Here is a 27731-nt window from a genome sequence, read left to right as displayed (position 1 = left end):
TTTTCCCCTTGTTGAACTTCTTGAGTTTCCTCTTGGCCCATTTCTTCCACTTCTCAATGGCAGCACAACCATCTGGTTTATCAATCACTCCTCACAGTTTTGTATTGCCTGAAAACTTGCTGATGAAACTTTATCACATCATCAAGGTTATTAAAGAAGGTCTTGAACAGTATTGGCCCTAGTATCAACCCCTGGGATATAATGCCCATGGCTTGCCTCCTAGTGGACTTGGTGCAGCTGATCACAAGCCTCTGGGCCCAGGCATTCAGCCAGTTTTCAGTCCACCTCACTGTCCGCTTACCTTACACGTGCTTTGTCAGCTTGTTTATGAGGATGTTATGGGAGACTATGATTAAAAAAAAAAAAAAAAAGCCTTACTAATGTCAAAATAATCAACATCCACTGCTCTTCCCTTAACACTAAGCTAGTCAGTTCACTGAAGAAGGCTATCAGGGTGAATAAGCATGATTTCCCCTTCCATGTTGGCAGCTCTCCATCATCTTCTTTTCCTTCATGTGATTGGAAATGGTTTCCAGGGTTAGTTGCTCCATCAGCTTTGCAGAGACTGAGGTTAGGCTAGCCAAGTTTGCAGTTCCTTGGATCATCCTTCATGTCATTCTTGAACACAGGAGCAACGCTTGTTTCCTTCCAGTCTTCGGGATTCTCTCCCAGTTGTTGTGACCTCTTAAAGATTACCCAGCGTGGCACTGCAGTGGTATCAGCCAGCTCCCTCAGCTCTTGTGGGTGCAACCTGACAGGCTCCAATGGACTTACATATGTGCAGTTTGTTTAAGTGCTCCTTTGCTTGGCCCTCCTCCGCTGAGGGTAAGTCCTCCTTGATCCAGATTTTTTTCTTTGGTCTCAGGGGCTTGAGATTCCCAAAGGCCTGTCTTAGTGGTAAAGACTGAGGTGAAGAAGGTTTTGAATGCTTCAACATTTTTCATGTCATTTTCCAGGTCCCCTGCCCTGTTCAGGAGTGAGCTGAATACATAACGCCAGTTTTGTATCGCTTTGGTGTTGAAGGGCACACTGACAGTGTGTATAGTCACACAGGACACTTGACTAGACCTATCTGATTAACACTGTGGACTGTGGAATGCAAAACAACTTGGAGCAGATGGGTCTCTTGTCATTTTTAGGGCTAGAGAATGTACCCTGGAGAGCTAATCAAATAGTTTGAGTAGTGTAATTCTGTAATCTTTATTCCTTCTGCCCTTTGTCCTGCTGGATGTTTTCTGCAATCAACATAATGTTGCAAAATAAAATGTTACTGCTCAAACAAGTAAAATCTCTTCTTCATAGTCCTAATAATAGAAAACCAGATTGTTTTATAAACACTTTTTTTAGTACAAGTTCCATAAAAATGTGAGTCATTTTTTAACTTGCCTTTCACTTTGTTTCTTTCCCTGCAGAATCTCGAGGTTACACAGAAGCCATTAACCACTCTCTGGTGATGTCTGACAGCAAGGTGGGCACTAACCCTGCTTTACCGAGGGCCAACATGCAGACGGATCCCTCCTTTCAGCGCTGTTTTGCATCTTCATGTACTGTTTCAAGTAACAGTCCTATCCCAGGGGGAGAAAGGTAGGAAAAGATTCTCCTTACTGTTTAGTTCTCATAAATACAGTTTCCAGACAAGACGTTATGGTTTCATCTTCAATGCAGAGGATTTGTTCAAGGACTTCAGGTTTGGATGTGACATTTAATGATGATGTTGTCCAGCTGGAATTCACTAGATACACAGATGTTATTTATATTTCAGGGACACAATTAGCTTTGAAGATAAGTAGGAATACAAAAATAATTAGGAATTTATAGCTCAGTTACTTCATTTTGTGGTAGCGCAAGCTCATACATATTTTCCTGTGTGCTTAAGCAGCTTCTGTAATGCTTTACTGAAAAACATTTAATGAAATTTCATATTGGAATAAGTTGTATATGAGAGAGGGAGCATTCTTCTCACTGCAGTACATGCTTTTCTTGCCAGTCAAATGTCAGAGGATTTGGTTTTGGTAGCGAATAGCCAAGTCCCTTTCAACTGCTCAGCAGGCCAAGAGATTTTATTATTTCATATCTGTATTGTGGTAAACATGTAGAGCCTGGACCAGAGCTTGAATAATATAAATTTACAAAATAGTCCTTGTCCCAAGGAGCTTACAGCTTTAGATGAGAAATAGCAGGAAACATAGCAAAGAAACATAGCGAATAAACAAGGAGTCCCAGGTTACTGTTAGAAGGTTCAGAAGACCATGACAATGAATTGTCAGTCATTAGCTGTGTCCAGTATTTACTTAATAGATGAGGTGTTACATTACAGCTGATTAGGTTTCCTTCTCTACCACACTGCAACAACATTCCTTTGTGGCTAATTATCTCATTCTTGTTCTTGGATAATTGGCTTCATTTTCAGAGTAAGTGTTTGGAATGCTGTTGGTTGGTGTAAGTCCTCTTAGTGAAGACTTCAAGTGTGTTGATACCTATTTATCTTTTATTTATCTTCCCATCTAATTGATTTCATTTTCAGTCAGTACTTGGACTGTGAAAGAGTGTTTTCATTTTGTGATTATGAATGTGAATCATAAGACTGAACAAAGTATGTTAGTATTTTCTGAGGAGGAGGCAATGTAACATTTCATTATAAGTGGATATGAATTAAAAGCTTATCAGGCAATGCAGTCATTACCCAAGTTTACATTCCTACTTCAAACTTTATCTAGAAAATTTTGTTCCCTTCTTTCTAAATGTGCTATTCTACAACTATGATGGTTTTTTTCTTCCGGTGATGTCTTCTTCCGTTTGCTTCCCTTCCATTTCTCTATGGTCCTTCTGCTTTGAGCTGTTCAAATCTACTCGTATCCATTTCCACAGTTCCCTTTTAATTAAAAATCCTGTCCTTTTATGTATCTTAGGTCAGCTCTTTTTCTTCTGCATCTAACAAAGTTTGTTCTCTCTATATTGCTGGTAATGTTTTCTAGCTGCAGTCTAAGGGCATTTCACTTCTATAAGCAAAGAGACAATTTAAACTTTTATCAGATGATTTTATCAGAAGCTTAGTTTGTCTTGTTTAGAAGGTTACTTCTTATTCTTCACTTAAGCAGGTGGAATTGCAACCCAGTAGAAAATGTAATATTTACTGTTGAAATATTTAATTCTGTCAATTAAAATGATTCCATCATCAAATTATCCACTGGACCTGCCTCCCTTTTTAAATATAAATTCTATTAAAAGGAACCTGGGCCTAAGAGTTGGGTCTTGGGAAATGTGTTCTTATCATAGTTATTCAATTTTTGTGGTATGATGCACAACTACCTCCTTAGCCCATTTCTTTCCTTTTTTCTTTCATTTTTGTTTGTTTGTTTTAAATGAGCATAAGGGGTCAGCATGTAAGAACTGCTGTGGCAGTGTCAGTTTTCTTCCATAAACGTCCGCCTTTGATGGCAGCCTTAGCTTAAGAAATTCTTGCCTCCTACTGCTTTTTTTCAAGTAGCACTTCAGCTCACCATGTAGACATCTCCAGGACCACTGTATGTGAAGCAGCCACTGTGCTGTGAACAACCTTATTAAATTGATTCAAATTAAAAGTAACCCTCTCAAACAGGGGGCAGGAAGAGTATTTTTAACTGTGATTAGTTTGATGGCCTGGTTTACAGTTTACAGTGCAAATTCAGAAACTGTCGCATCATCCTAGGTGGAGGGTGAGATGAGGCAGAAAGTAATGACCTACACTGAAGAAATGAGTGAGTGATCAGAGTGGGGCTGCAATCTCTTGATCCAGCTACATCACCAGGTCTAGCGTGTTGTCAAAGAGCACCCTCGGGTGTTGTCCTGGGTGAAGTGATTCATTGCTTCCAATGATCGCTGCAGTATGGCTTGTACACTGATGTTTTAAGGGGATGATTTGGCTGGTTTTTATTTTTGTGTTCAATTTTTGGTTTTTTTTTGACAGCTCTTCTGCCACAGAACATGCTTGGCTTGAAAGCAGCCCCAAAGCTTCCCCGTTGCTCCAGCATTCAATGGGAAACAGCCGGCCACTGGGAGGTTACCTTGTGCCCTCTGAATTTTCGAACGCCGTGCAAGATGTCTCTCTCTTGTCTGATTTCCAAACTCCAGGACTGCAAATGGTTACCTTGAACAGCCTGGAGAACTCACCAGCAGAGACACAACAAGAACCTGCTGCCAGCAGCAGTGCCCGGGCCTACCTGAGCTGCGGCAGGGGCAGCAGCTCCCCCCGAGAGGAGACACAAGCTACTTTCATGGCCAATACCAGCATCTCTCCTAAAACCATGAGCTCATCAGTGGCAAGTGCTGAGGACAATGGCTTTTTGACACAAAACTTTCTTACAGTGGCCTCTGGACACAATAGCCAGAACAGTGCTGTTCAGCAGCACCATGAAGGGAACCTAAATGCTCAACCGCCTCTTCCGGAGAAAAAGAGGTCCTCTGAAGGAGACCGTTCCTTTGCCTCTGTGTCACCTTCTTCAAGTGGCTTCTCTAGCCCCCACAGTGGAAGCACAATCAGCATCCCCTTCCCAAACGTCCTCCCAGATTTCTCAAAAATGTTAAGCACTTCCCCAGTGCCAGGTAGGTTCTGCATCAGAGAAATGCAAAATACATTAGATTTTAAATAAGTTTATAAAAAGCATTGAGGGAATTTAAAAAGTGGGAGGGGGGGGGAAGCAATGGAATGAAAATGGCACAGAGAATTGCAGTGTTTGCAGTAAGTGATGCCAGTTCACTGGCTTTGGATGAGAACAAGGCTGCAAAATTCTTCCTGTGCTGGTTTTCTGCTTCTGTCAGCCATGGGCAGCCTACCTTTACAAGTGCCAAACCACAAGCAAGCGGTTTGGAGTCTAACTTCTTCTAATAAGGGCTGGCTTCTCTCTGCATGCTTCTAGACTTGTCAAGAATGGTTAAAAATGTAGACGTATAGTCACTGGACTCCAGTGAGAAGCTTTGTATTTAATACAGCTTTATAAATATAAGAGGTTTTCATCCTTTAGGGGTTTTCCAAAATGAAACTTTAAGAATGTGTACAGAATCTTAGTGTACATTATTATATTTGCTGGTTCTACAACAGATCAGAGTTTCTCTAAGTTGTCTTTCTAATCATGAGTTTTTTTGAATAATTTAGGTGATCAGAAGTTGTAAAGAAAAGTAAAAAATACTTCTGTATTTAAAAAAAAAAAATTACATTTTTTTTCCCTTTTATTTCACAGAAAACACTACTGAGAAACATGTGACAGTAAAATTTGTCCAGGACACATCCAAGTTCTGGTATAAGCCAGATATTTCAAGAGAACAAGGTATATCACCTGATACGCGTTCTGACATATCTATTCCCAGAAAAGCTAGTTGGTGAATTCCGCTTAAATTTTTTTGATGCATACCTGATGTCTAAGAGAAATACAAGAAGAAATATAAAACCTAGAAGGACCACAGACAACCTCACTTAATTTCTTTTGTCCAAAGGCAGAATTGGAGAGTGGAGGGAAGTCAAGTAGTCCTTGAAAAATATTCAGTTGATCAGAGAAATTATTAGCCTAACTGAACTAACTACAAAGTTAATTTAAATCTGCCTGTGGTAGCTGATGCAAATGCACTTCACTGAAAGCTCCAGGTTTTGGAATAGCAGATACATGTGATGCCGTTGCAAACAGCTGTCTGCTCTCAGAAACCTTTCGAGTACAAGTGTGCTGCTCTGGCCTGATCTCAGCCATGTGTGTTTCTCTGCACAGATAATAGGCTGAGAGATGCTAAATATCAGAGAACAATACATCAGCTAGAAGTCATCCTTATTTACCTGTCATTCTGTAGCCTGAATTCCATTGTCAGCTGCAAGTGACATAGATTATTTCTTAAAAATAGCACTCCCATGGAACAACATCTTTATGATGTAAAATACAGATATAATGCATCTATATGTAGATGTATAATAAAAGCTTTCTCCATCTCGTTCAATACATCTGTATGTAGATGTATTATTGAACGAGATGGAGAAAGCTTTTATTATGTATATGAAAATGTATACATACAAACTTACATCTTGTCCTTGCAACAATGCATAAATAAAGCATGCTGGGTGTTTTGCATATGCAGTTGGTCTGATCTGCATTGTAATACTCACCTATACTGAACTGTATTTAACGAGTTATGCCAGGACTTTAAACTGCAATTCTGAAAATGCGATTTTCAAAAAGGAAAAATTACAAATTAGTTCTGCATTGGGAAGGAAGTTCACAGTAAACCAAAATAGCCTTCAGCTATTGGCTGATGAATTGCTATGCCTGTCTAGTTCATAGTTTCATGGTGAGGAGGGGGAGCACTTGTTCTTTTTTCCTGTGCTTAATGAGCGGCTCCTGTGACAAATGATTACTGTCCCCCTGCGGATTTACAGGTGTTACACAAGTACTGCTGAATTGCAGGGTTTTATTTATTTATTCTCTTCCTCTCAACACATGACAGGTTATTGGGAAAATAGTTGTTTTCTTTACCATCTGACAGATGAATAGAGCAGAATATAAACTAATTTGCTTTACTTAGTTAAACAAGAGAGACAATTATATCTGCATTTTCCTGGTTATCTGTTATTATTCTTTTTTTCATGGGAAAAAGAAAAGGTGTGTTTGTGTATTTATGATGTAATCATTGCTCAGGCCTTGCAAAATATGGCTTCATGCCCCATATGCATTATTTCCATGTCTGTATACAGACAGTTAAGGACTCCAGGATCAAAGTTGGGCTTTTTCCAGGGTTTCTTTGAAGGCTTGTGGAAACAAACAATAGTATTTCCCAAAAGTTTAAGGAAAAAGAAGCAAAGTACTAAGGTTTTTTTAAGATTAATCATTAGATGAGCCTTTTGTCTTTTTTTCAAAGTGAGTTTAAGATTTTGGCTACTAAATTTCAAAGTCTGCTGCAGGCTCATGCAAAGCAAGAGCAGTTTCCCTGCAAATGGTTCCTCACGGGGAGGAGTTCACATCACACTTCAGCAGAGATTACAGAATATGTATGTAAAATATTTCAGTGCTTGGATAGTCAAAGAACAAATACTCATTTACCCCCCTTCCCTTGCTTTAAAACTAGTAAGGGAGTGAGACTGCTTTGCAGGGACAGAAACTTGGTGGTGGATGAAAACAGATCTGCTCTGCCTATTGAAGCTGCATAGGAAAAGAAAAGCAGTGCTGTGTAGTCAGCCTGGGAATTACAGGCTGTGCTCTCCGTCATGCTTCTAACGAGTTGACAAAATATAAGCAGGACTCAGCTTGCTCTTGCACGGGTTGTAGGAATGCTGGTGGGACCTGCACGTACTTCTTAGTTTAAAAATCAGTAGGGATCTGTACTTCAGACTTCTCTTGAAGTAAGTATCTGTGAGCTTTGCACAAGGTGTTTGCACTCAGATGCCCCAAATATGCTTGATTGTATTCTGTTCTACAGCAATGGAGACAGAGTAAAGGATCTTACTTCCTTTAGTCTCCTATTAGTTATAGATTTGCACTTTGGTACTTTTTGGATGTGTGCATTATTCTGGAACTATTTTTCTCACTCTTTCCTGGAATCCCTTGCAGCCATTGCTGTTCTCAAGGACAAGGAACCTGGGTCATTTATTGTTCGAGACAGTCATTCTTTCCGTGGTGCCTATGGGCTCGCAATGAAAGTTGCTACACCACCTCCTTCTGTGCTGCAGTTAAACAAGAGAGGTACTGTATGCCTTCTGTCTATTACTCAACAAGCCATACATAGTAGGAAGTCCTTATCACTGGGTAATGGTCTAGAGGAATCTCCCCTCTTCTAGTAAGTGCAACCTGAATTACAGGCTCCATTTGGTACATTGTTAAATGAGACTGGATGTCTGTTGTACTTTACATTTCACCATGTTTTGTAAATGTATGTTCATAGTGGCTGTATACATGTATTGTACCTTATCGACGTAATAGAAAACCAGTGTCATATCAGTAATGGGTCCTCCCTAGCAGTCAGAAGTCTGCATTTGATCCACATACCACCATGTAAAGCTTTTGCTTGACTGGGAGGTTGAATATTTTTGACCCCAGGATTTTCTTTTGAGCCAGTTCTACGTTAGATATAAATCTGAGGAGGTTCCCTAAGGAAAGATGATAGTTGTTTAAAAGAAGTGATGAAATACATCTGCTCTCCCAGCTCCAGTGCCTCCACCTATAATTTGTGCCTGATAGTTGTGAAGGGTAAAATGAGAAGAATTAATCCAGAAGGCATTAGTCAATGCATGGAAACAGCAGCCAGTATCTGTAGTGGTCTTGGCTCCATTTGTGCTACTGCAAGGGTGGTGGGGTGGTTTTCATTGCTGCTGTTTCCCTTTTACAAAGCTTATTATGTTTCATTAGTACATGCTGCCTGGTGAGGTAAGCAGCTGAGAACACAGGAAAGCAGTGGTTCATGTTTATGGAAGTGTGGTTTTGTCTGGTGTTGGTTGGCTGTTGGTTGGTTGAGGTTGTTTTTTAAGATTTCATGCTTACTCTGGGGCAACGTTAGCAGCCCACCTCTATTACAGTAACACTTACAAATTCTGTACACTTAATCTGGTATCTTGAGCCAATTTCTAATAAAAATTTGCCATGTAATCCTTCTTTTTGATTGCCAAGTAGCATCAGCAGAACCACTGCAATGTCCTTTTTGATGGAGACAGCAGGGGTGCACTGGGGTGGTCGTAGCAACAACAAGGAGGCAAATGGGGAGTGGCTGTAGGCATTTTTACTAATCTTTATTTTATCATCGGACCAATGAAGACTAGGAAGCCATGAAAGTTCAAACTCTACTAACCTTTAAGAGCCAGTTTATGTTAGTTGTACCACAGACAAGTGCTAGTAAGAGAAAATTTTAGCTGAGACTGTAGCATTCTTCCACTTCTTACTCTGTGATATTTAGCTTTTTTGATTCCCACTGTTTCATCCCAGAAGGCACTGATTTGTTCAGTCTCCCACAGGGTTTCTTGTTCCAGGCTTCCCCTTTCCACATACCCTTGCAGTCATTTATTTTTAATGTTGTGGGAGCGTAATGGCAGACAGTAAGTTGTTTGAAAAGGTGATCTTTGCAATATTTGCTTGCATAGAAGCTTCCGCTCTCCAGATTAATGTGTTAATCTGTATTAGCCTGAAAGGCAGCCCTTAATGTCATGTGTTTCCTGGACTGTGGCTGATGGATCACAGTCGAAGGAAGCAGTTGTGTTTGTGTCTCTTTTATTAGGGTTTGAATGATTGGGTAGCTTTGTCCCATTGCTGTGAAATGACCCTCTAATTACTTGGAGAGAGATTCAGTTTGTAGTCAGGTGTCAAATGCTGTGAATCAGTCTTTCAAGAAATGAAGTTGTCTTAATTATACGCGTGCATATGTATGTATAAGTTTAAAAGAATGCTAAATCTCAAGGGAATTTTTATATGGTCTTTCAATTTCCACATTACATCCAACTTAACAATTTTGATTTTTCCTAGATTCCTGAGAGATAAAATCTAAAAAAAAATATAATAATCCAGTGATCTAAAATCTCTTTGAAAATCTAGTGAAGCCCGAGTGTTTCATGTAATTGTTTGTTTTCAGGAGCAAAGACTTAGCGTAAAACTGCAAACATTTTAAAACTTAAAAATTCACCGAGAGACTGGCATCATTACCTTTGTGTAGTTAAATTTTCTATTGTTTTAACCTGCAAAAATTCTGCTTACAGAACTGTCACTAGAAATCTGAACATTCCCTTGTCACATTGGATGTAAGTTTTTCCAATGGGCAAGTGCATCAGAATTTCTAACCATTTGTTTTCCGAAGTCGTGTTCCTGTCTGTAGTTGGGGCTATGCTTTGGACATTCTGGACACCAGTGTATATTTGGATGTTAGTCACATATATATAAAACCTTTTCCTCTGGTTGTCTAAAATGAGCTATTTGCTTGTTTGTTTTTTGCAAAATGGCCTTTTTACTACAGTTTGTAACATAGCAGCAATGCAGATCTAATGTATTCTTTGCATGCTGTATATAAAACATTTGGTGGTAATGTGGAAAATTGCTTCATAAAGACCTGCTAATTTGTGACACTGTTATCAGATCATTGCTTCTCTTCATGAGGTTTCTTTTTCTTTTTCCACGCAGTTGGAGATTTGTCAAATGAACTTGTGAGACATTTTCTGATTGAATGGACTCACAAGGGGGTGCGCTTGAAAGGATGCCCAAATGAACCATATTTTGGTAAGTACTGTGCATCACAGGGACACAGAAAATGCAAACAGTTTGCATTTGCCAGAGCTGTTTTATAGACTTGCATAGAGCGCAAATGAGAGAATGCTTTGGTCACGTCCTGATGATTTCTGTAGGAAATCTTAAGGTTATAGGAGCCTTGTACACATTTACCTTAAGTGTATGTGCAGGGCAGTCTAGCGCAGATACACGTCACCAAGCTTCAAGTGGTCAAGCTTGTCTACCAGTACCAGTGCTGCTGCAGAGAGCTGTGCTAGATAACTTTTACAGGCCTTATTGATTCAAGACCTTTGCCTTATTTTGTCCTGTGCTATATTTATACTGTACACTAGCTGGCTAAAATGACACCGGAGGCAGACATTCACAGAGTACATTGTGCTGCATCAGCCTACCTAATGTACTGTGATGAGAGCACATTACCTGTTGTGGCAAACAGCCAAACACCTACCTAGCTGCTTGTTCGTTTGCCCTCCTCACTGGGGCAGGAGGGAAGAAAGGATGAGAAAGCTTCTGGGTTGAGGCAAAGACAGAGGTTGCTAACCAGTTACTACCATGGGCAAAAGAGACTCAACTTGGGGAAAATTAATTTAAATTTTGCCAATGAAAATCGATATTCAGGTAGTGAGAAACAAAGACAGACATCAGAATGATACTTTTCCTTCCCCTTTTCCCAAGCTCAACTTCACTGCCTCCCCCTGCCAAACTCTTCACCCTCCTCACCCAGGGTGGGAGGGGATGGGGTGTGTATGGTCATTACAGAACAGATCCTCTCTGCTGCTCCATCCCTCTCCTGCTTTTTCTCTGCTGAGGTGTGGGCGTTCCCCGTGGCTGCCATCCTTCAGGAAAAAAATTCTGCTCCAGCATGCACTCTCTGCGGGCCACAGTTCCTTCAGGATATGTGATGTCAGCTTGAGTGTCTGGAGCACCTCCTTCTCCTCCTCCCCTGACTATGGTGTTCCCTCTGCTATACTCTTTTTATTCCCTTGTCTCTGTGCAGCCTTTTCTGCCCTTTCTTAGATATGCCTTCCCAGAGGCATCCCACCCGTGGCTCAGCAGTGCCCTGCAATGGGTCTGCTGGAGCTGATTGTGTCTGGCACATGGCAGCCCCTGGCCTCTTCCCACAGAGGTCGCACCGCAGCCCTCCCACCCTCTGCTACCAGCCTTTTCACGTGCACCCAATACATCCGTGAAAGGGTCATCTACCGTAAAATGAACAAGTGTAAAATGACAAATGCTATTTGAAGTAAAGGTGGACAGAATTTTGTCAGTGTTTGGCATTAGACTTATTTCAAATCAGAATTTTTAGGCCAGTCCTACCTTGATCTTGAAGTACCTGTTTATGGCACATATGTAGCCCTACTAATCATTTGGTTTGAGCATCTCCTAATCTTTCAATGTGTACAGCCTCAAAACTACTTCACAAGGTAGGTGGGCATGCACTATCACATGCTTGTATGGATAAGTCAATGAAGGACTAATAGTATCAACTCGTCATCGTGTTTCTATAAGACCCTGGCAGAATAGGGTCATCTTTCCATTTCAAAGAAATTTTTGATGGGCTCTAAAATGAGGTGAGCTGTGATTTTTCTCAAGCACATGATTATAAGGTTCATTGTTTGTTAGTAAACAAGATCGAAGGATGGCTTTTTTGTACAAACAGACTGATGAATATTATACCTTCCTCTCACTCCCTACAGTCTCACATGCTAATGTTAAGGATGACTAATGTTAAATTATTTTAATTAAGTCAAGTCCAAATGACTTGAATAATAATTTATGACTCCAAATGACTTGAAGAAGAATAATTTAATAGAGAATGCAATGTGCATCACTGCTGCATTGAATGCAGAAGGTTTTATCTAGTCCATCTTTTATACTTTAGAAGCAGAAGTATGTGTAGACAAAGCACTAGACAGAGGAGACTAAGTGGATCAGAGGCAGAACTCCTTGCTCTTTCTCTGCCTCAACACATAGTGTTGACCCCTTGTGCTCTTACCAACTTCGTAAGATTTTACTACATTTAATGTAGCAGAAGTTAAGAGCATTGAAAGGAATTTACTGACTTCCATATGTTAATGTTTTTGTCATTTTTGTGCTTTCTCCATTTGAAGCAAAGCGATTTAGGTTAGAATTTAGTCAAGAAAAGGGAGTATATGATTGTGATTAATGAGTTCAAGTACATCAAACTGGTACAGTGCTGGGAAACATGAACACATTAATGTTGACCAAAGACAGTCTTGGCTCAGGTGCCAAGAGAATTTTTTTTTTAAAGGGTAGGGCGAGGAGGCCTCCTGGTCTATACAGTACCTTAGAGCCAACATAACTATTAAGCATTCTTGTTGTCCAGCAAATTAACTGTGCATGTCTTGTTACTCTTCTGACCGCAGGGAGTTTGACAGCTCTGGTGTATCAGCATTCCATCACTCCACTGGCATTGCCCTGCAAGCTGCTCATCCCAGACAGAGGTATGCTCGTTAAAGTACGGAAGAGATATACCCAGCCAAGCTCTGCTTCAAAGTGCCAGTGTCTGAAGGCAGGTGAACATGTCACAAGTTGAGGTCTAAGCAAGAACGCACAGGGAAGGAAGCTGTGTTTTAAAACTGATTCTTCAGTACTGCTGACACGTTATCCAAGCTGTAGTTGTGAGCAGAGTAGTACTGTGATATTCCAGTCATAAGCACGTATGCATTATGGAAATCCACGCAGTAATCTAGCATGTAGGAAGACAAATGCAATTCTCAGACGTGAAATTACGCCCATGTGTGGTTAGATGTAACCACTCATTCAGGTCTGGGTGGAAAAAGGGCTTTTGGTAAGGCAAGTAGGTAAGGAATAGACCGTGCCCGAGTGTGACACCAGCAGGAAAGAAGTAGCAACTTACACAGGTCCAAATACTGTTTAAGTAAATGATCAAAAAAGCCTGTGTTGCATCATGGGATTGTGATTCAATTTTGGTTATGGTGATTTCATAAACCACTCTAAGACAACAGCAAAGTGTAGCTATGTTTGCCCCATAATTCAGTTGTCTGTTACTCTCCCACATGAAGTTAACACCAGATGTATTACTGAAATGTTAAACATTCTTGTGGTTTTTTACTGAACTCTTTAAACTTTTGTTAAAGGCCATATGTCAGTGTTCAAACATAGCATTTGAATTATGCAAATACATGAATGAAACCATTTTAGCACAAAAACAAGCTGTGGTAGATGTGACCAGAGATCTCTTTATATGGCAAACCAGTGTGGTAGGTGGGCTTGTTCTCCTTATCTTCCTCACCTGAAATGGAAAGCTTCTTTTGTTCTGGCAAAGGTGCGAGACTGAAACATTTGCTTTGTCCTGAATAAACATACCACAGTGAGATTTTATTTTGAATTTATTTTTGAATCTGATATGATCACACATTTTAAGATGATCGTCTGTCGTTAATGATTCTAGACACAGTGCATGGACTATTTAAAGCATATGAATAACTCTAAACATGTGAATAGTATTACACATGGCATTATTGTCTCTTCCTCATTTGGATGTATTCAAAGACAGCATGCATCGTGTTAAATACAACATCAAGTGAAATCTTTTTACATGCATTTATATAACTGTGAAATAGCATGCTGATGTACAGTTTTCTCACTAGTTTTAACAGAAGATAGGGAAACAAAGATTCCACTGCTGTCTTAATAATTCAGATGTTTGTTTTCTACATAAGTATGAAGAAAGGACTATGTTGTCATCTCCTGAATCAAAATATAATTAATTGATTTCATTGTAGAAATGCAAAGTCTTTGTGCCTAAATTAATGTAAATTATGCAAGTTAAATGAGATAATTAAAATTGCACTATTTAAAAAAATTTGAGGCTGTAGTGAGGGAATTGGTGTTGTTTTAATGTGACATCATGTGTGTCCCAGCAGCATATGCTATGTAGTTATGTCTTTTACTGTCAGAAAGTAAAGGTTGAGCATCCCTTCTGCAGCAATGGAGGTAAAAAACCTGATGCGGCACAAAACCCACACGAATGGTTATAGTTGCAGATACAATATTGTTTCATGTTTCTGGCCAAGAGTTGTCCAATAGATGAGATCACAATTACAAAAGCTAAACTTATACTTGACCATGTGCATTGATTTGTCGATTCAAATCCAGCCAAGACATGGACAGTGTTTTCTATTTGCAGATCCCTTGGAGGAGATAGCAGAGACTTCTCCACAAACTGCTGCCAACTCAGCAGCGGAGCTTCTCAAACAGGGTGCAGGTCTGTTAAACTTTTTCCTTGCATTTGACTGTCACCAAATTTTATATCTTACAGGCTGGGAGAAGCTGAAGCTTAGACTGGACTGAAGGATGTTTAAAGGGAGCAGTTAAGTTTAGAGTGCTGTGTAGAAGTGTAAAGGGGACTGTGAGGATATACGTACCATGTTCTTTCTGTTTTCTGCAGCCAGCTCCTACAGCCCTGTGTTTGCTTTCCAGTTGTGTCTCCCATGAGAAGGTACACACATGAGGTACACAGGCGTTGGTTCAAGCACAGCAAATTTTAAGCGGTGACACTGCTTTCATAATTTCATAAAACTTAGGAGAAGGTATTTTCAACCTGTGGTTGCAGAGGTTCATGAACTATGTCTGAGGTCTGCAAAAGGCAACTAAGGAAAGTGTTTAGTAGGGTTAATTCTCAGCATAGGTGTAAACAATACCACTGGAAAATGCTCACTGTCCCATCAACATGAAAAAAAAATAATAAAAATGCCCAGTTGTGGAAATGTCCAGTGTCTTTTCCATTGGATGCTGTTTTATAGATTCTCATGCATACTTGCAGCACCTGTTCTGGCAATTTAAGTTGTGTTACTGTGAACTCATTGATGTGACAGAAGACCCCTTACAGTATTACCTCCAAATGATGTGATGCTGTGCATTGGTACCATCTGTATTGCCCTCAAATAGACGTATTTGCAGCAGCTGTGTAGAGATGTGCTCTGCTTCTCATCTGCTTTGTTTGTGTGCAGCTGCCCCGGAGACAGCTAGTGGAATAGCCTGTCTGAAAAAGTGTGGTGGTGTCCTAACTATCCGACCTTGTATGATCACCTGCAGTTCAGTCAAAGCAGATGGACTTTTTGCCTGCCCTGCTTTACCCCACCGTTCTCCCACTCCACAAGGAAAAAAAAGATGTGTTTTCCTAGAACGATCATTTTTATAGCTGTCTGAAAAACCTAATGAGCATTTAGTCATTATCTAAATGGAGAAGCTGACCGGAAATCCTTTGCTTCCTAGAGAGTGACAATTGAAGACTAGAAACTATACAAAGAAGTGCTTTTCCCTAGAACAGACCCTGCTTTATTAACCTTCCTGTTTGGCAGCAAAAATTTCTGCCCCAAATACATCCCCGTTCTTCATGGCTGTTTCCACGAATACAGTCAAGGAACTAAGCATTCTGAACAAAGCACGTTCCCAGTCTGAAAGCAGCAGGGTTTGCTTGAACTGGCCACATTGTGTAGCTTCTGGTGGTAGCATGGACATGACTCCAAAATGCCACCTGTGGAAGATGAGAGCAGCAACGTTGCAGGGATTGCACAGAAGGCACAGATGTCTTCCTTTTGTTCAGGCCTTGAGTGTGGTTTATGTGGAATTGCTGTCATTGAGACCATGCATGTTCTTAAATGAGAACTTTTTCAGCTTTTCTCATTACCTTTCCTTTCCTGTAATCATCTTTTTAAGCTGCCATTTTTGCACTTTCCAACACTTGTGAAAAAGGTTCCATATGTTATTTGTTGTGCTACAGAAGTAAAGGAATCTGCTGTATTTGGTGACTGCTTTTGAACTATCACACTGAGGGCAATCTAGACAAAATGTTTGGCTGTTTCATTTAGAAACAAAACCTGAACGCAGACTGTTGACACCAATACAGTGTGTGGCAGAAGAGGAAGGAACACCCTTCATCTGGGTCTCAGAAGTGGTGAGGAGTGTGACTGAAACAAGGCAAGCTTACTGTGGTGGGAAAGGCTCACAGGATAATGAAGAGCTTTAGATCTGTACCAAATATACACAGTAATAATGTGAGAAGAGGAGGGCTTATGGCCTGGAATCATAGAATGGTTTGGGTTGGAGGGGACCTTAAAGATCATCTTGTTCCAACCAATGTTATTTACAATTAATGTTATTGAGAATTTTGGATAGACATTTGCCTTTGGATAGGCAAAGAAGGCCTCGTTGAACTTGCCATTCGTCGTCTTAAATCCTGCTCTGCATTTGTATAGTAATTGATTCAATAACCTTGAAGTTTTCGAATGGTTATTGAAAATACCACACCAGTGTGCAAATACATTTGGGAAATTTTACACTTACAAACCAAACAAATCAAATCTGTGGATCCCTTCTTTCACTGACACACACTCCAGAGCTGGAAGTTACAGGGCTGATCATCATGCTGGCATCAAACTCACGCTTATGCAGGCTTCACCTGTATGATTGCTTGGTTGGTTTGAAAGTGCCAGTGTGTAGCTGTGTATTTTATGTAAACAGTCATAGGATAAAGCTGTAGTCAGATTACAGAATAACCATATGAAAAGAGGATAAATAAGAAATCATAAATTAATTAGATTTATCTTTGCTTTCATAGGAAGGCTGGCAAACCAACCTGAACTGCTAAACAAATGAAATATTAGCATAGTAATTTGCACGCGTCAGCTGCTGGAATTGTAAATTCTGTCCTACAGAATTTGTGGGTACCCACACAAATGTTTTTACCAAAACAAAGTCTTTTGGTACCGGTGTTTAGCTATGGATGTGTTTAATCATTTTTGCTTGCTCTGTAGAATTAAGACTAAGAGGGCTTTTCAGTTTCAAAAATGTTCTTAATCTGCTTGTAAATTTGACTTGATACCACAATCCCAAAGTATTTAAGCATGTGAATAATTTTATTAATACTACTTAAAAATAATAATAACTAATACAATATAGTGTTATCGGCACTGTTACCATGTTACTATGCAGTAGTACACAGTACTATAGTATTACTATATAACGCTACATAATATTAATACTTCTTTTGCTAATGCTCACTGCAGATTTGATCTGAGACCAGGTAAAAAAAGTTGTCTGTTCTGTAGCCTTAGAAACCAATGAGCTTCTATTTTATAGAGATACTTCAGAAGTTACTAATATTTCTAGGAGAGGAATAGGGCTTTTAAAAGTTAAGTGCATCCCGAGGTAAAGAATAGACCTAAAAATACGTAAGTCAGTAATTTTTCTTAATGTGGAAGTTGTTTTGTTTGCCCTAAAATCACTAAACATGCAAACCACTACGGAATTAATGAGAAGTGAGATTTGCAGCAACCCTCAATTCTTTATGGGGTGAAAATGTTCCTGTCTTGCCAAACAAGTGAATGGTTTCCTTTGAATATAGTTTAAATACCATTTGAAAGTGTAAAATGTGTGAGAATATTCTGCAAAAACGTGTGCTTTCTGATTGGCTACTGTAATTGAACTTAAAAGCAAAATATCCCCATTCTTTCCCCTCAGGAATAACTTTGCTGTGGTAGTGCCTATGACTGGTCTCTCTCTCTCTGCTGTCTTATATTTATTTAAATTTCAGGGTCTTTGGTAATAGATAAATACAGTCATTATTATAACAGGCTTATCCATGAAGGTATTAAAAACAAAGGGACAGCAAAAGGCTTATGACCTCCAAAATTATAGTGTTAAACTCTGAAACAACAGTGGGACAAGGTGAGGCACACGTAGAACACTTGGCGGTTTACTGCCGGTCTTCCCTGTTTACTCTACAAAGGTGGAAAATCTACATTTTGTTTGGTTTTGTTCAGAAGATAACCATTTGCTTGCTGTTGTGTAATGACTTCTCAAAGTCTTCCCCCTCTTTCATTACAGCATGTAATGTTTGGTACCTGAGTTCAGTGGAGATGGAGTCACTTACGGGCTACCAGGCAGTACAGAAAGCCTTGAGCCTAACGCTGACGCAAGATCCTCCTCCTATCTCAACCATTGTCCATTTCAAGGTGTCTGCACAGGGAATCACGTTGACAGATAACCAAAGAAAGTAAGCAAAAGAGGGATCACAGGATGATATGGGGTTGGAAGGGACCTTTGGAGATCATCTAGTCCAACCCCCCTGCCAAAGCAGGACCCAGTACTGGCCCCTGGGGAGCACCACTTGTTATGGACCTCCAACTAGACTCTGTGCCCCTAATCACGACCCTCTGAGCTCTGTCTTTCAGCCAGTTTTCAATCCACCTCACTGTCCATTCATCTCACCTACACTTCCTAAGCTTCCCTATGAGGATGCTGTGGGAGACTGTGTCAAAAGCCGTGGTGGATGGGAAGAGAATATCCAGCCTTGTCCCCAACAAGCGTCGGCTGCTGTTGATTTGATTTTTCTAGTTGTGTTCTGCAGCCGCTGTCTCAGAGGATAATAGGATTGTCTAAAGAATGAGAGTGACAGTGTCAGCTGTCTGCGGTACTGGAGAATGAATGTTTTAAGCAATGGACATTACTTCCACATGGCAGCTTTTACCTCTGGAAAGTCACTTTGCCATGGCATTTTTTTCCATTGTTGTTATTTCTTACAAAAAGGAAAAGTAATGGCTTTACCATCATTTGGTATTCAACCTATTTAGTGGCATAATTTATCTTCGCACCGTCTTTCACTAGTATCACTAACAGAGCTGGCCTAAGTAGACACTGTGTATCTCCAATAGTTGAAATAGTGTCTGTAAAATACTATGTTAAAAAGTTAGTTTATATTTACTTTGTACTGCATGCTATTAAGGATACCACAAAGTTCTTAGATTTGAGAACTGACAGTAACAAAGGAGGGACAACAGGGATTCATTATAGGTTTGAGAAAAAAAAAAGTGCCAGACTTCTTAATTCCAGGGGGTCTGCAACTGTTTATAGCAGAACAAGAACAAAACCTTAAGTTATAATGCCTAGGAGTGCTTATATTTTGAAACTTGATATGATTAAATTATTCACAAGTTCCAAGAAGTTGCATTTCCCACTGACATAGTATCTAAGTGGCCAGTTTTTAGAAAAAATGCGTTTTATTCTTCTAGTTCTTTTTCTTAGCTTGAGGGTCAGTTTTGGTTCTAAAGCTTAATGTTACTATTCTAAATATGGATTTATTTGCTTGGAGCAGTTCAAGTGGCTTTCAAAGTCACTTAGATAGCAAAGAGAACATATAGTCATTATTAAATTTAGATTAAATAGGATTTATTTTTCAGATCTGTTAATTGTTTAGAATTTTAAGCATCTTAACTATTCCTAAAACTTGTTTTATTTCTTCTTATCCAGGCTCTTTTTTCGACGACATTATCCAGTCAACACTGTTATTTTCTGTGCTTTGGATCCACAGGACAGAAAGTAAGGAAGACAAGCAGTATTTCTAATAGGTTGTTTGTATTGTTGATCTACAAAGAAAGCTAATGTATGTTTCATTTTTATTTCTCCATTCCTTTATTATTTTTTTTAAATACTTTCTTAATGGACAACAAGATGGATGAAAGATGGCCTTTCTGCAAAGTAAGTGGACACCTCTGAGTCTCTTTTAACTGAATGTTTTGGGAATATCATTACAGCGATCAGTTTCTCAGTGTTCTAAATTTTCTTTGTCAGAGATGCAGAAGGGAAGGCAGCTGCTCAGAGACAAAAGTCTCTTTGCCCACTTTGTCTGGGCCTCTGAAAATCAGGGCCTAATTATGTGGTGGTGGGATGTCTGGAGCTGGGGCTGACTTGGTTTATTTAGATTGCAGGTCTGTGATTTGACTGAAGTTTCAGAAATGAAAACAGAGCCATTTGCTATGCAGTTTTATTTCCACTTGTCCAGCAACACTACCACAAGCTTACTTGTCTCGCTCGGACTGATAGCTTTTAAAAAAAAAAAATCCCCCCCCCGGCATATAGATGCAAACACTCCTAGTAATACTAGTCTGTGGTGTAGATATATAATTACCAGTGGATTACAAAGTGTTTTCTGTTGAAGGCAAATGTCATTGTCCCCCTTTTACCAAAAGAAAAAAGCCAAACAGAGACTGCTCAGACCCTGGTTTCTGGAAAAGAACAGAAAGGCCTAAGTCCCGTTTCCAGTACTCTGTCCACTGAGATGTGTGGCCTTCAGAACCTTTCCGGAGGCAATTCCTGACACACCACACCACACACCCCCCGAGGCAGGTACGAGAACAGCAGTATTGAACCAGATGAAATATATCCCCAGGGTCACCAGTACGTCTCTGACAGCAAACAGTACAGGATTCAATATAGACAGAGTAGAAGGAAGGGGAAAATCTCCTTCCCCAATTCTGGCCATCCCGAGCCACAGAGGAGCTCCTAAGTTGACTGATGCGTCTGCACTACTGTTTACCAGTCACACAGGACCTTGTCCATCAGAAAAGATGAAACCTGATTTGTGCTTTTGGTTTCTACAGTATCTCTTCTGCTTTATGAAACAAGGCAGCCTGTCTGTCTTTTCTCTGATGTACTGTGATTGTTGCCCTTGCAGAGTGTTTGGGTTCGTTGCCAGGAAGCAAGGCAGTGCCACAGACAACGTATGCCACCTCTTTGCAGAGCACGATCCAGAGCAACCTGCCAGCGCCATTGTGAACTTTGTGTCAAAGGTCATGATCGGATCCCAGAAGAAGATCTGATGCCTCTCCTTCCTTGACTTGGAGCGCTTCACTGAAGGAAAGCACTGTGAGAGGGAGAAAGCCTATTCAGCAGCAATGTCTGAACCTTGTCATTCCCAAGAAGGAAAGCAGAGAATGGTCTATCTGCATTGTGTTTGCAAGAGTTCAGCCTTTTAATTGAAGACTCCTGTGACTTAACAAAGCATTATTTCTTTGTTTTTATATCAAAGGACAAAACAAAAGAAACCAGATGCCACCCAAGCCCATGTAGCCCATACCTGAATGAAGCATAAATTAAAAACTTTTCTCCTGAAGGGTTTCTAATATATTTTCATATGCTGTTTCTCATCATTTATTGGAGCAGAAATACTCATTAGGCTGCACTACATTCTTGTGCAGAAAATTTTTTTATATAACCTCCTCAAAGACACTTGCTGTAGTTGCATCAATGGTAGCTATAGGCTTTGCAAATACGCTCTTAAGAGAATGATGGTCTGAGGAAGACTTATTTGCTCTTCCCTTCACCTTTATGTGCTCAGTGATGGCAACTGAATGGAGAAGGGGGAAGATGTACGTGAAGAGAAGGTTTGTGCAAGTTGATTTCTGGTAAGAAAGGAGCAGCAATGTGGAATATTCAGGGAGATTGCTCTGTATTTAGTATTAAGAAGGCTGGGCTGTTCTAGTTTGAAAAATTTTAAATAAAGGGCAGGTAGCTGAAGAAAATAAAAAGGTTGCATGGAAATCTGTTCCGTAATTGGGTTTTTTTTTGTATTACTTTTTTTTAATATAGAGAACTAAGCAGAGAAGATTCTGTATTTTAATAATTACAGGAAAAAAGTGAGGTAAAAGAAAAGAAGAAAATTTTATAATTTATGTATTTTTACCTGTGCCTGTTTATTTATAGTAGATCCCAGATGTTGATATGTCATATGGATATTCTTAAACCAGACCATTGTTGAGCTTTGCCTCTTTAGCACTATTTTGCATAAGTAAAAGTGTATATAGCCCGTGCCTTGCTATAGGCAGTAGAGTCTTATATTTTGACTTTTGTCTTACAGTGAAAAGGTACTTCCCATTTCCTGTCTCTGCAATACTGTTTTGGTAGTAACATTTGTTTCCCTATTTAATACATAATCATATTTGTGGATTCTTTTGGCCCCCTTTTTGTTGGAGTTTGGGAGATTTTTTGGCTTTTTTTTACCTGTAGGAACTATTTTTGGTTTATAATGTGGTGTTTTGTTTTTTTTTTAAATAATTCCTTGAGTCAGGAAATCCAAAAGGGAGTCAAATTGATTTTGTTACTGTCCCATTTCTTGAGAGCATTTATGTCATGATTTTTACAGCCGTCACACTTGTACATATCCCTGTATCTTTCTAAACACATCATTAATGTAAATGCATAACAAAGTGCCAGTTAGCTTTACAGAAAGTGGCTATGGATTGTTACAGTGGAAGCCTTCACTTGGTGAGTGAGCTGCTGAGGTCTACTGTGTAATTCCCATTCACTCCAAAAAGAACAGTACTAGACCCCCATATCAGAACTGATAGTAATAAAGCAGCTTGAGTGTGACAGTGCTGAAAATTTTCATTGCCTCTGTTTGATGTGTGGCTGTCAACATTATATTAACCCGAGGAATAAAATAACACGTTGAATTCGGTATGCTGATGCATGATGCACTGGATTAACTAGTAACTGTAGCCACTTCGAGGATTTAATTCTTTTATCCCCTTTTACTAAATAATGGTTAAATGGAATAGGAAACTCTGTTTGGGCTACATGGTAAGAAGGTTCCACCAATTTGAACTATGTTTGTCCTGTATAAATTATGATCTATTTTTTATTAACAGCTCTCTTCCTATTTCCTAAAGTATTAGGACCATAAACCTTATTCAGTGTCTATAGCCGAAGTGTTACCAAATTATTTGTGTAACTATGAATTTTGTATAAATAATTCTAGACTTTTCCAAAGGAAGGGGGTGGGGAAGGGAGGGAGAAAGAAGAAAGATTTGAAGTTGAATGTGTTTGGAGCGGGAAGTGGTGTATTAGTAGCAGTTGGCATTGGATGTGTGTGGAAGGGTGAAGCATTCCAAAGCATAGTAGCTACCGTTGAAGCAACAAAGGCAAGTGCCCCTGATTTGTACCAAATAATTCTGTTCTTCTGACACAGAGGTATGCTACTTACACAGTGCTTATGTACCATCCAAAAACAAATGCAGTTCTTACTTTTAGGAGCTTTGATCTTTTTGAAACATGAGAGAACAAGTTTCCTTTTAATATTCTTTTGATGCACCAAGAACCCAGTTGCCTGATCTAGTCAGCCAGTTGGAGCCCAGTGAATTTATTCTGCTGACATTTTAATTAGATTTGTCTCAATTAGAATTAAATCTGATGTGTTTTGAGCATTGAAACGAGGAAGAATTTTTTATTATATTTTTTCACTTCTGTAGATGATACTTAAATTTTAGTGTGTCTTGATAGGCACCAAGTGTTGGCCTTTGGGCTGAAAAGAAAGTCTCTTCCCCCCCCCCATGTATTACCGTTTCTATTTAGGGCCTTATTTTTTTATTCCTTGTGCTTTCTCAAGGCCTGCTGAAGTCAAGAGCATGAGGAATTGAATGCTGGCACTCCTGGTGGTGCTTCCTGGGAGTTCAGCTGTACTTGGTAAGTGGGGAGAAAGGAAGTTGCCCTGTTTCTAAGGGAGGTTTTCTATTACGCATTCATTTGGATGGTATATTGCAACAAGCTTTTGCTTTTTAATTAATTAAAAAATGTACAAAGCAAAATAGTTCAGTATGTACCATTGTGTAGTGTATGTAGAAAGATATTCACAAAACTTATTTTCATGGCAAATACAAGACTAAATGGTTAATACAGCACTTTCTTTAAATGTTTTTGGTAGATGTGTATATGCAGTTTCATATCTAACGGCAGCAAGTTGACACATGTATTTAGCCAGACTCCTATTAACCTGCTTAGTAAATTTACTACTATAATTATACAGTGTTAAACTACAAAAATGCTAAAAGCCATGTTTTTAATTAAATGGTTTCCATGTATCCAACAGTATCATTAAAAATTTAATGTTTCCTTCTTGGATTTACCTGCTAGTGAAAATTTTTGCCTTTTTTTTTGAAACTGTAAAGAAGCATCAAAAGGTCTCCAGTATGTAAATGAATGTTCTATAAATTCTTTGTATAGTCATTTTCTCTGCTTTCCAGATACTGCCTCTATTCCGATTATAATAAAATTATGAATGTGAAATTTCACAACATAATGTTACAGGGCAGTCTGTTCTGAAAGCAAATTACCTTCTGGCATTGAAAACCAGCTGATGAGCAAAACCTTGGTGAAGTAAGAATACGTTGCGTGCTGAAATGGGTTTAGTTTTCTTTCTTAAAGATTTCTTTTCAAGCACTTAACTTCCCATGAGTCTGTGTTAGTGGTTCAAGTCTAGTTAAAGCATATGATTTTCCTAGTTCATTCGTGGTTATAATGATATAAAAGTGCCTTTTGCCTGCATTGCGTATTTCAGTGTAAGTAGGAAGAGTAGCTGATGTCTGTACCCATTTAACTGTACCTCCACAGTGACTACATTGAAAAAGCTTCCAGAGGAGCATGAGGGGGGTGAGAAATCTAACCCCTCGCTCTCTGATTACAAAATCTGTGCGTCAGCCACACACTGAAGGTTGAATAATATACGTGCTTTATTGGGATTATTTCTGAGACTGATAAACTCTGGTATGTCATATGGATGCCTTTTCCATGAGGCATAGGCTGGCAGGAATTTTTCAGTGTCCTTGACATTCATCACTAGGGGCCATGGTGAGGTTTATGCGTGGATGGAACAGGCAAGAGAACTGTTAATGAAAAGTATTCATCTTTTATCAGAATGAATTATAATGTGGAACAGATGATAAGGATGCAACACTCAAATGGATCTTCTGTGTCAGAGTGCAGTCTCCTGTTAAATTCTTGTTCTTGAACTCGGGTGCCATTGTGCGTGTGTGCTGCTCTTGCTCCTCTTTGGAGGCTGCTCTGGGATCGCTTTGCTCCACTGGATGAAAATCTGCTTTCAGTATTCATCCTAAATGTATTCACAGCTAGTTTATATGCAGTTGTTCTTCTGCCAGCATTGTCTCTTAGCATGAATAACTTGTTTTCTCCCTGAAGTATTTATAGCAAAAGATCTGACCCCCCTTGTGTCCCTCTTCCAGTCTTCCTCTGGCAAGGCTCAACAAGTCAGCGCTCAGCCCTTACATTTTTGTCTTTCAAGGGGTACAGAGGCCTGGGTTTTTTTAACTCTTTGCCAGTTTAATCATTTATTTGGAGGGACCCTAAAGTGAACAGCCAGAGTTTAAAAGGGGCACAAGCTTCTGCCTTGTGATTTTTTAAATATTTGTATTAGAAAACTCTTGAAACAAGAAAGCTTGGCCCGCCAGGTGGGCAGAGTAAGCCCCTACTCAGCTTCTGCTGTTGACAACGTAGCGCAAGGGTTACAGTAGCATGAACTACATCAGGCAGTGTGCACAAAGGCAATTAAGAAGGCAGATAGCTAAAGAAGTTCTCAAAAGCATAAGTCAGAAACAGGAAGCTTGCAGGGGACTTAGCAAGTCTGGCAGACTACCAAGAGGGCAAAGGGGAGGTATTGGGCAGTTCAAGGATCTTGCTGAATAACTGAGAAGGGATTTGCATTACATGTCACTACAAGGGATATCAAACCAGGACTGTTCCCTACCTTTGAAGACATTTAGTGTCTTGCATAAAGCACAAATGTTTGTACCAATTTTAATATTTTAATATTTGCAGAATCACAGAGTGGTTGAGGTTGGAAGGGACCTCTGGAGGTCATGTAGTACAACTCCCCTGTTCTAACGGCCATCTAGAGCCAGTTGCCCAGGACTATGTCCAGATGGGTTTTGAGTATCTCCAAGGTTGGAGACTCCACAGTCCCCCTGGGCAACCTGTGCCAGTGCTCAATCACCCTCACAGTAAAAAAACGTTTCCTGATGTTCAGAGGGAACCTCCTGTGTTTCAGTTTGTGCTCATTGCCTCTGGTCCTGTCACTGGGCACCACGGAAAAGAGCCTGGCTCCCTCTTCTTTGTCACCCTCCCTTCAGGTTTTTATACATTTTGATAAGATTCCCCCTCCAAGCCTTCTCTTTTCCAGACTGAACAGTCCCAACTCTCTCAGCCTTTCCGCAATGGAGAGATGCTCCAGTCCCTTAATCATCATGGCCCTTCACTGGACTGTCTCCAGCATGTGGGTTTTTCAGGCTGGAGAAGAGAGGGCTCCGGGGAGACCAGTACTTCCAGTACTTAAAGGGGACTGACAGCAAAGATGAGGAGGGAGTCTTAATCAGGGAGTGTAGGGATAGGACAAGAGGTAAAGGTTTTAAACTGAAAGAAGGTTGATTTAGATTAGATATTGGGAAGAAATTCTTTACTGTGAGGGTGGTGAGACACTGGAAGGTGTCCACTGCCCAGGGAAGTTGTGGATGCCCCATCCCTGGAGGTGTTCAAAGCCAGGCTGGATGGGGCTTTGAGCAATGTAGTCTAGTGACAGGTGTCCCTGCCCAGGGCAGGGGTTTGGAACTAGATGATCTTTAAGGTCCCTTCCAACCCAAACCATTCTATGATTCTGTGATCCACAAACAGCTGGGGCTTTGACCCATAAAGATTTCTTCTTAGGTACGCAATTCTGGCAGTTATATGGAAACTGTTCAGGGTTGCAAACAACTGCTTGTGCCCTCCCAGTAATCTAAGCAGTCTTAAGAAATTGATTCACCTAAAATTCCTGCATGACCTTTTAAAAAACTAGGCCTTTAAAATCATTGAAGTACATTCTCATCATTGTGAAAATCTTTGGCAGAGTTATTTCAGGAGTTCTTGAAAAAGCAGAATTAGCTTATTACACAACAATGATATTTTTTTTTTGGTATTGTGTACATACTGTCCTCAAACTTTTTTTTTAATCTACAGCTATTCATATCCCGCCTAATTAAATTTGACTTTTGAGCTTTCTCCTCTTACCAACTGTATTATATTACACGTTGTGATTTGACTTTAAAGCAGATGGCAGGTGTGAAAGAAAATACTGAAAAACAAACTTAAATGAAATGCACTATGGCTGGGGAATGTGGGATGGAATTGGTCCAGGAAATAAATTTACTTGCTTCTGTTTACTGCAGTAAAATAATCCAACTGTAAAAATAAACAGAACTAATTTGATTTGTTTGTTGAAGTGCTAGTTTCCAGTCTTCTCATTCACGAGCTAATGTGAAACTCCCATTGAAGTAGATGATAGCTGTTCAAAGCTGGAATATGCAAGTGATGAGAAGAGGCCCTCAGACCTCAGCAGGAAGCTTCCCAGGACACAAACTTCTCTCTGTATATATATGAAAATAGCTTAAATAGATTCACATAACTGAGTGCTACAGCTAACTCACAGCCGTATTTTCAAATATAAGCCTGTTTTGCTCCGAGTGACAAGTTGTCCCAAGAAGGGCAACAAGCCCCAAAAGTAACCGCTAGATGAAATCATTGTCCTTGTGGGAGCACTCAGACAACTTTTGACCACTTTAGTCTCTTTCCGTAGAAAGTGCCAGGCATTTGACATAGCACTTAGAAGCCTATGGAGGATTTCTGTGAGGAAATCGGGCTTAACATGGGTCAGTCTGTTTCCTCAGAAGGCAATTACCTTTTGGGATATTTTAGGTGGTGTTGATAGTGTAGTGATAAACCAACAGTATGTGGTATATACATGCACCAAGACTTGTGAATATGCATTTGTTCCTGTCATATATTTGATCTCACATTGTCTAGTTAATTGGAGAACATCCAGATTTGATACTTGATTTTATTTGTTCTTGGTTATTTCTTGGAACCACCCGT

General features: G+C 39.8%; 1 protein-coding gene across 1 annotated transcript in view; it reads left to right on the top strand.

Annotated features, from left to right (window-relative positions):
* The window catches only part of TNS3 (tensin 3), a 263074-nt gene extending 236001 nt beyond the window's left edge, over positions 1 to 27073 (top strand). The window contains exons 22-32 of the mRNA XM_074145629.1: positions 1413 to 1584; positions 3947 to 4581; positions 5217 to 5303; positions 7563 to 7694; positions 10110 to 10205; positions 12602 to 12679; positions 14389 to 14466; positions 18090 to 18258; positions 19512 to 19580; positions 19713 to 19739; positions 20716 to 27073. Of these exons, the coding sequence (XP_074001730.1) occupies positions 1413 to 1584; positions 3947 to 4581; positions 5217 to 5303; positions 7563 to 7694; positions 10110 to 10205; positions 12602 to 12679; positions 14389 to 14466; positions 18090 to 18258; positions 19512 to 19580; positions 19713 to 19739; positions 20716 to 20860 (1688 nt within the window). The 3' untranslated portion in view covers positions 20861 to 27073. The remainder of the gene's footprint in view (positions 1 to 1412; positions 1585 to 3946; positions 4582 to 5216; positions 5304 to 7562; positions 7695 to 10109; positions 10206 to 12601; positions 12680 to 14388; positions 14467 to 18089; positions 18259 to 19511; positions 19581 to 19712; positions 19740 to 20715) is intronic.
* Positions 27074 to 27731: the final 658 nt, after the last annotated feature.

Source organism: Numenius arquata, chromosome 3 (assembly GCF_964106895.1).
Source record: "Numenius arquata chromosome 3, bNumArq3.hap1.1, whole genome shotgun sequence".
Taxonomy (NCBI): domain Eukaryota; kingdom Metazoa; phylum Chordata; class Aves; order Charadriiformes; family Scolopacidae; genus Numenius; species Numenius arquata.
The sequence above is the reverse complement of the archived record's forward strand: the minus strand, read 5'-3'. Positions and strand labels throughout refer to the sequence as shown.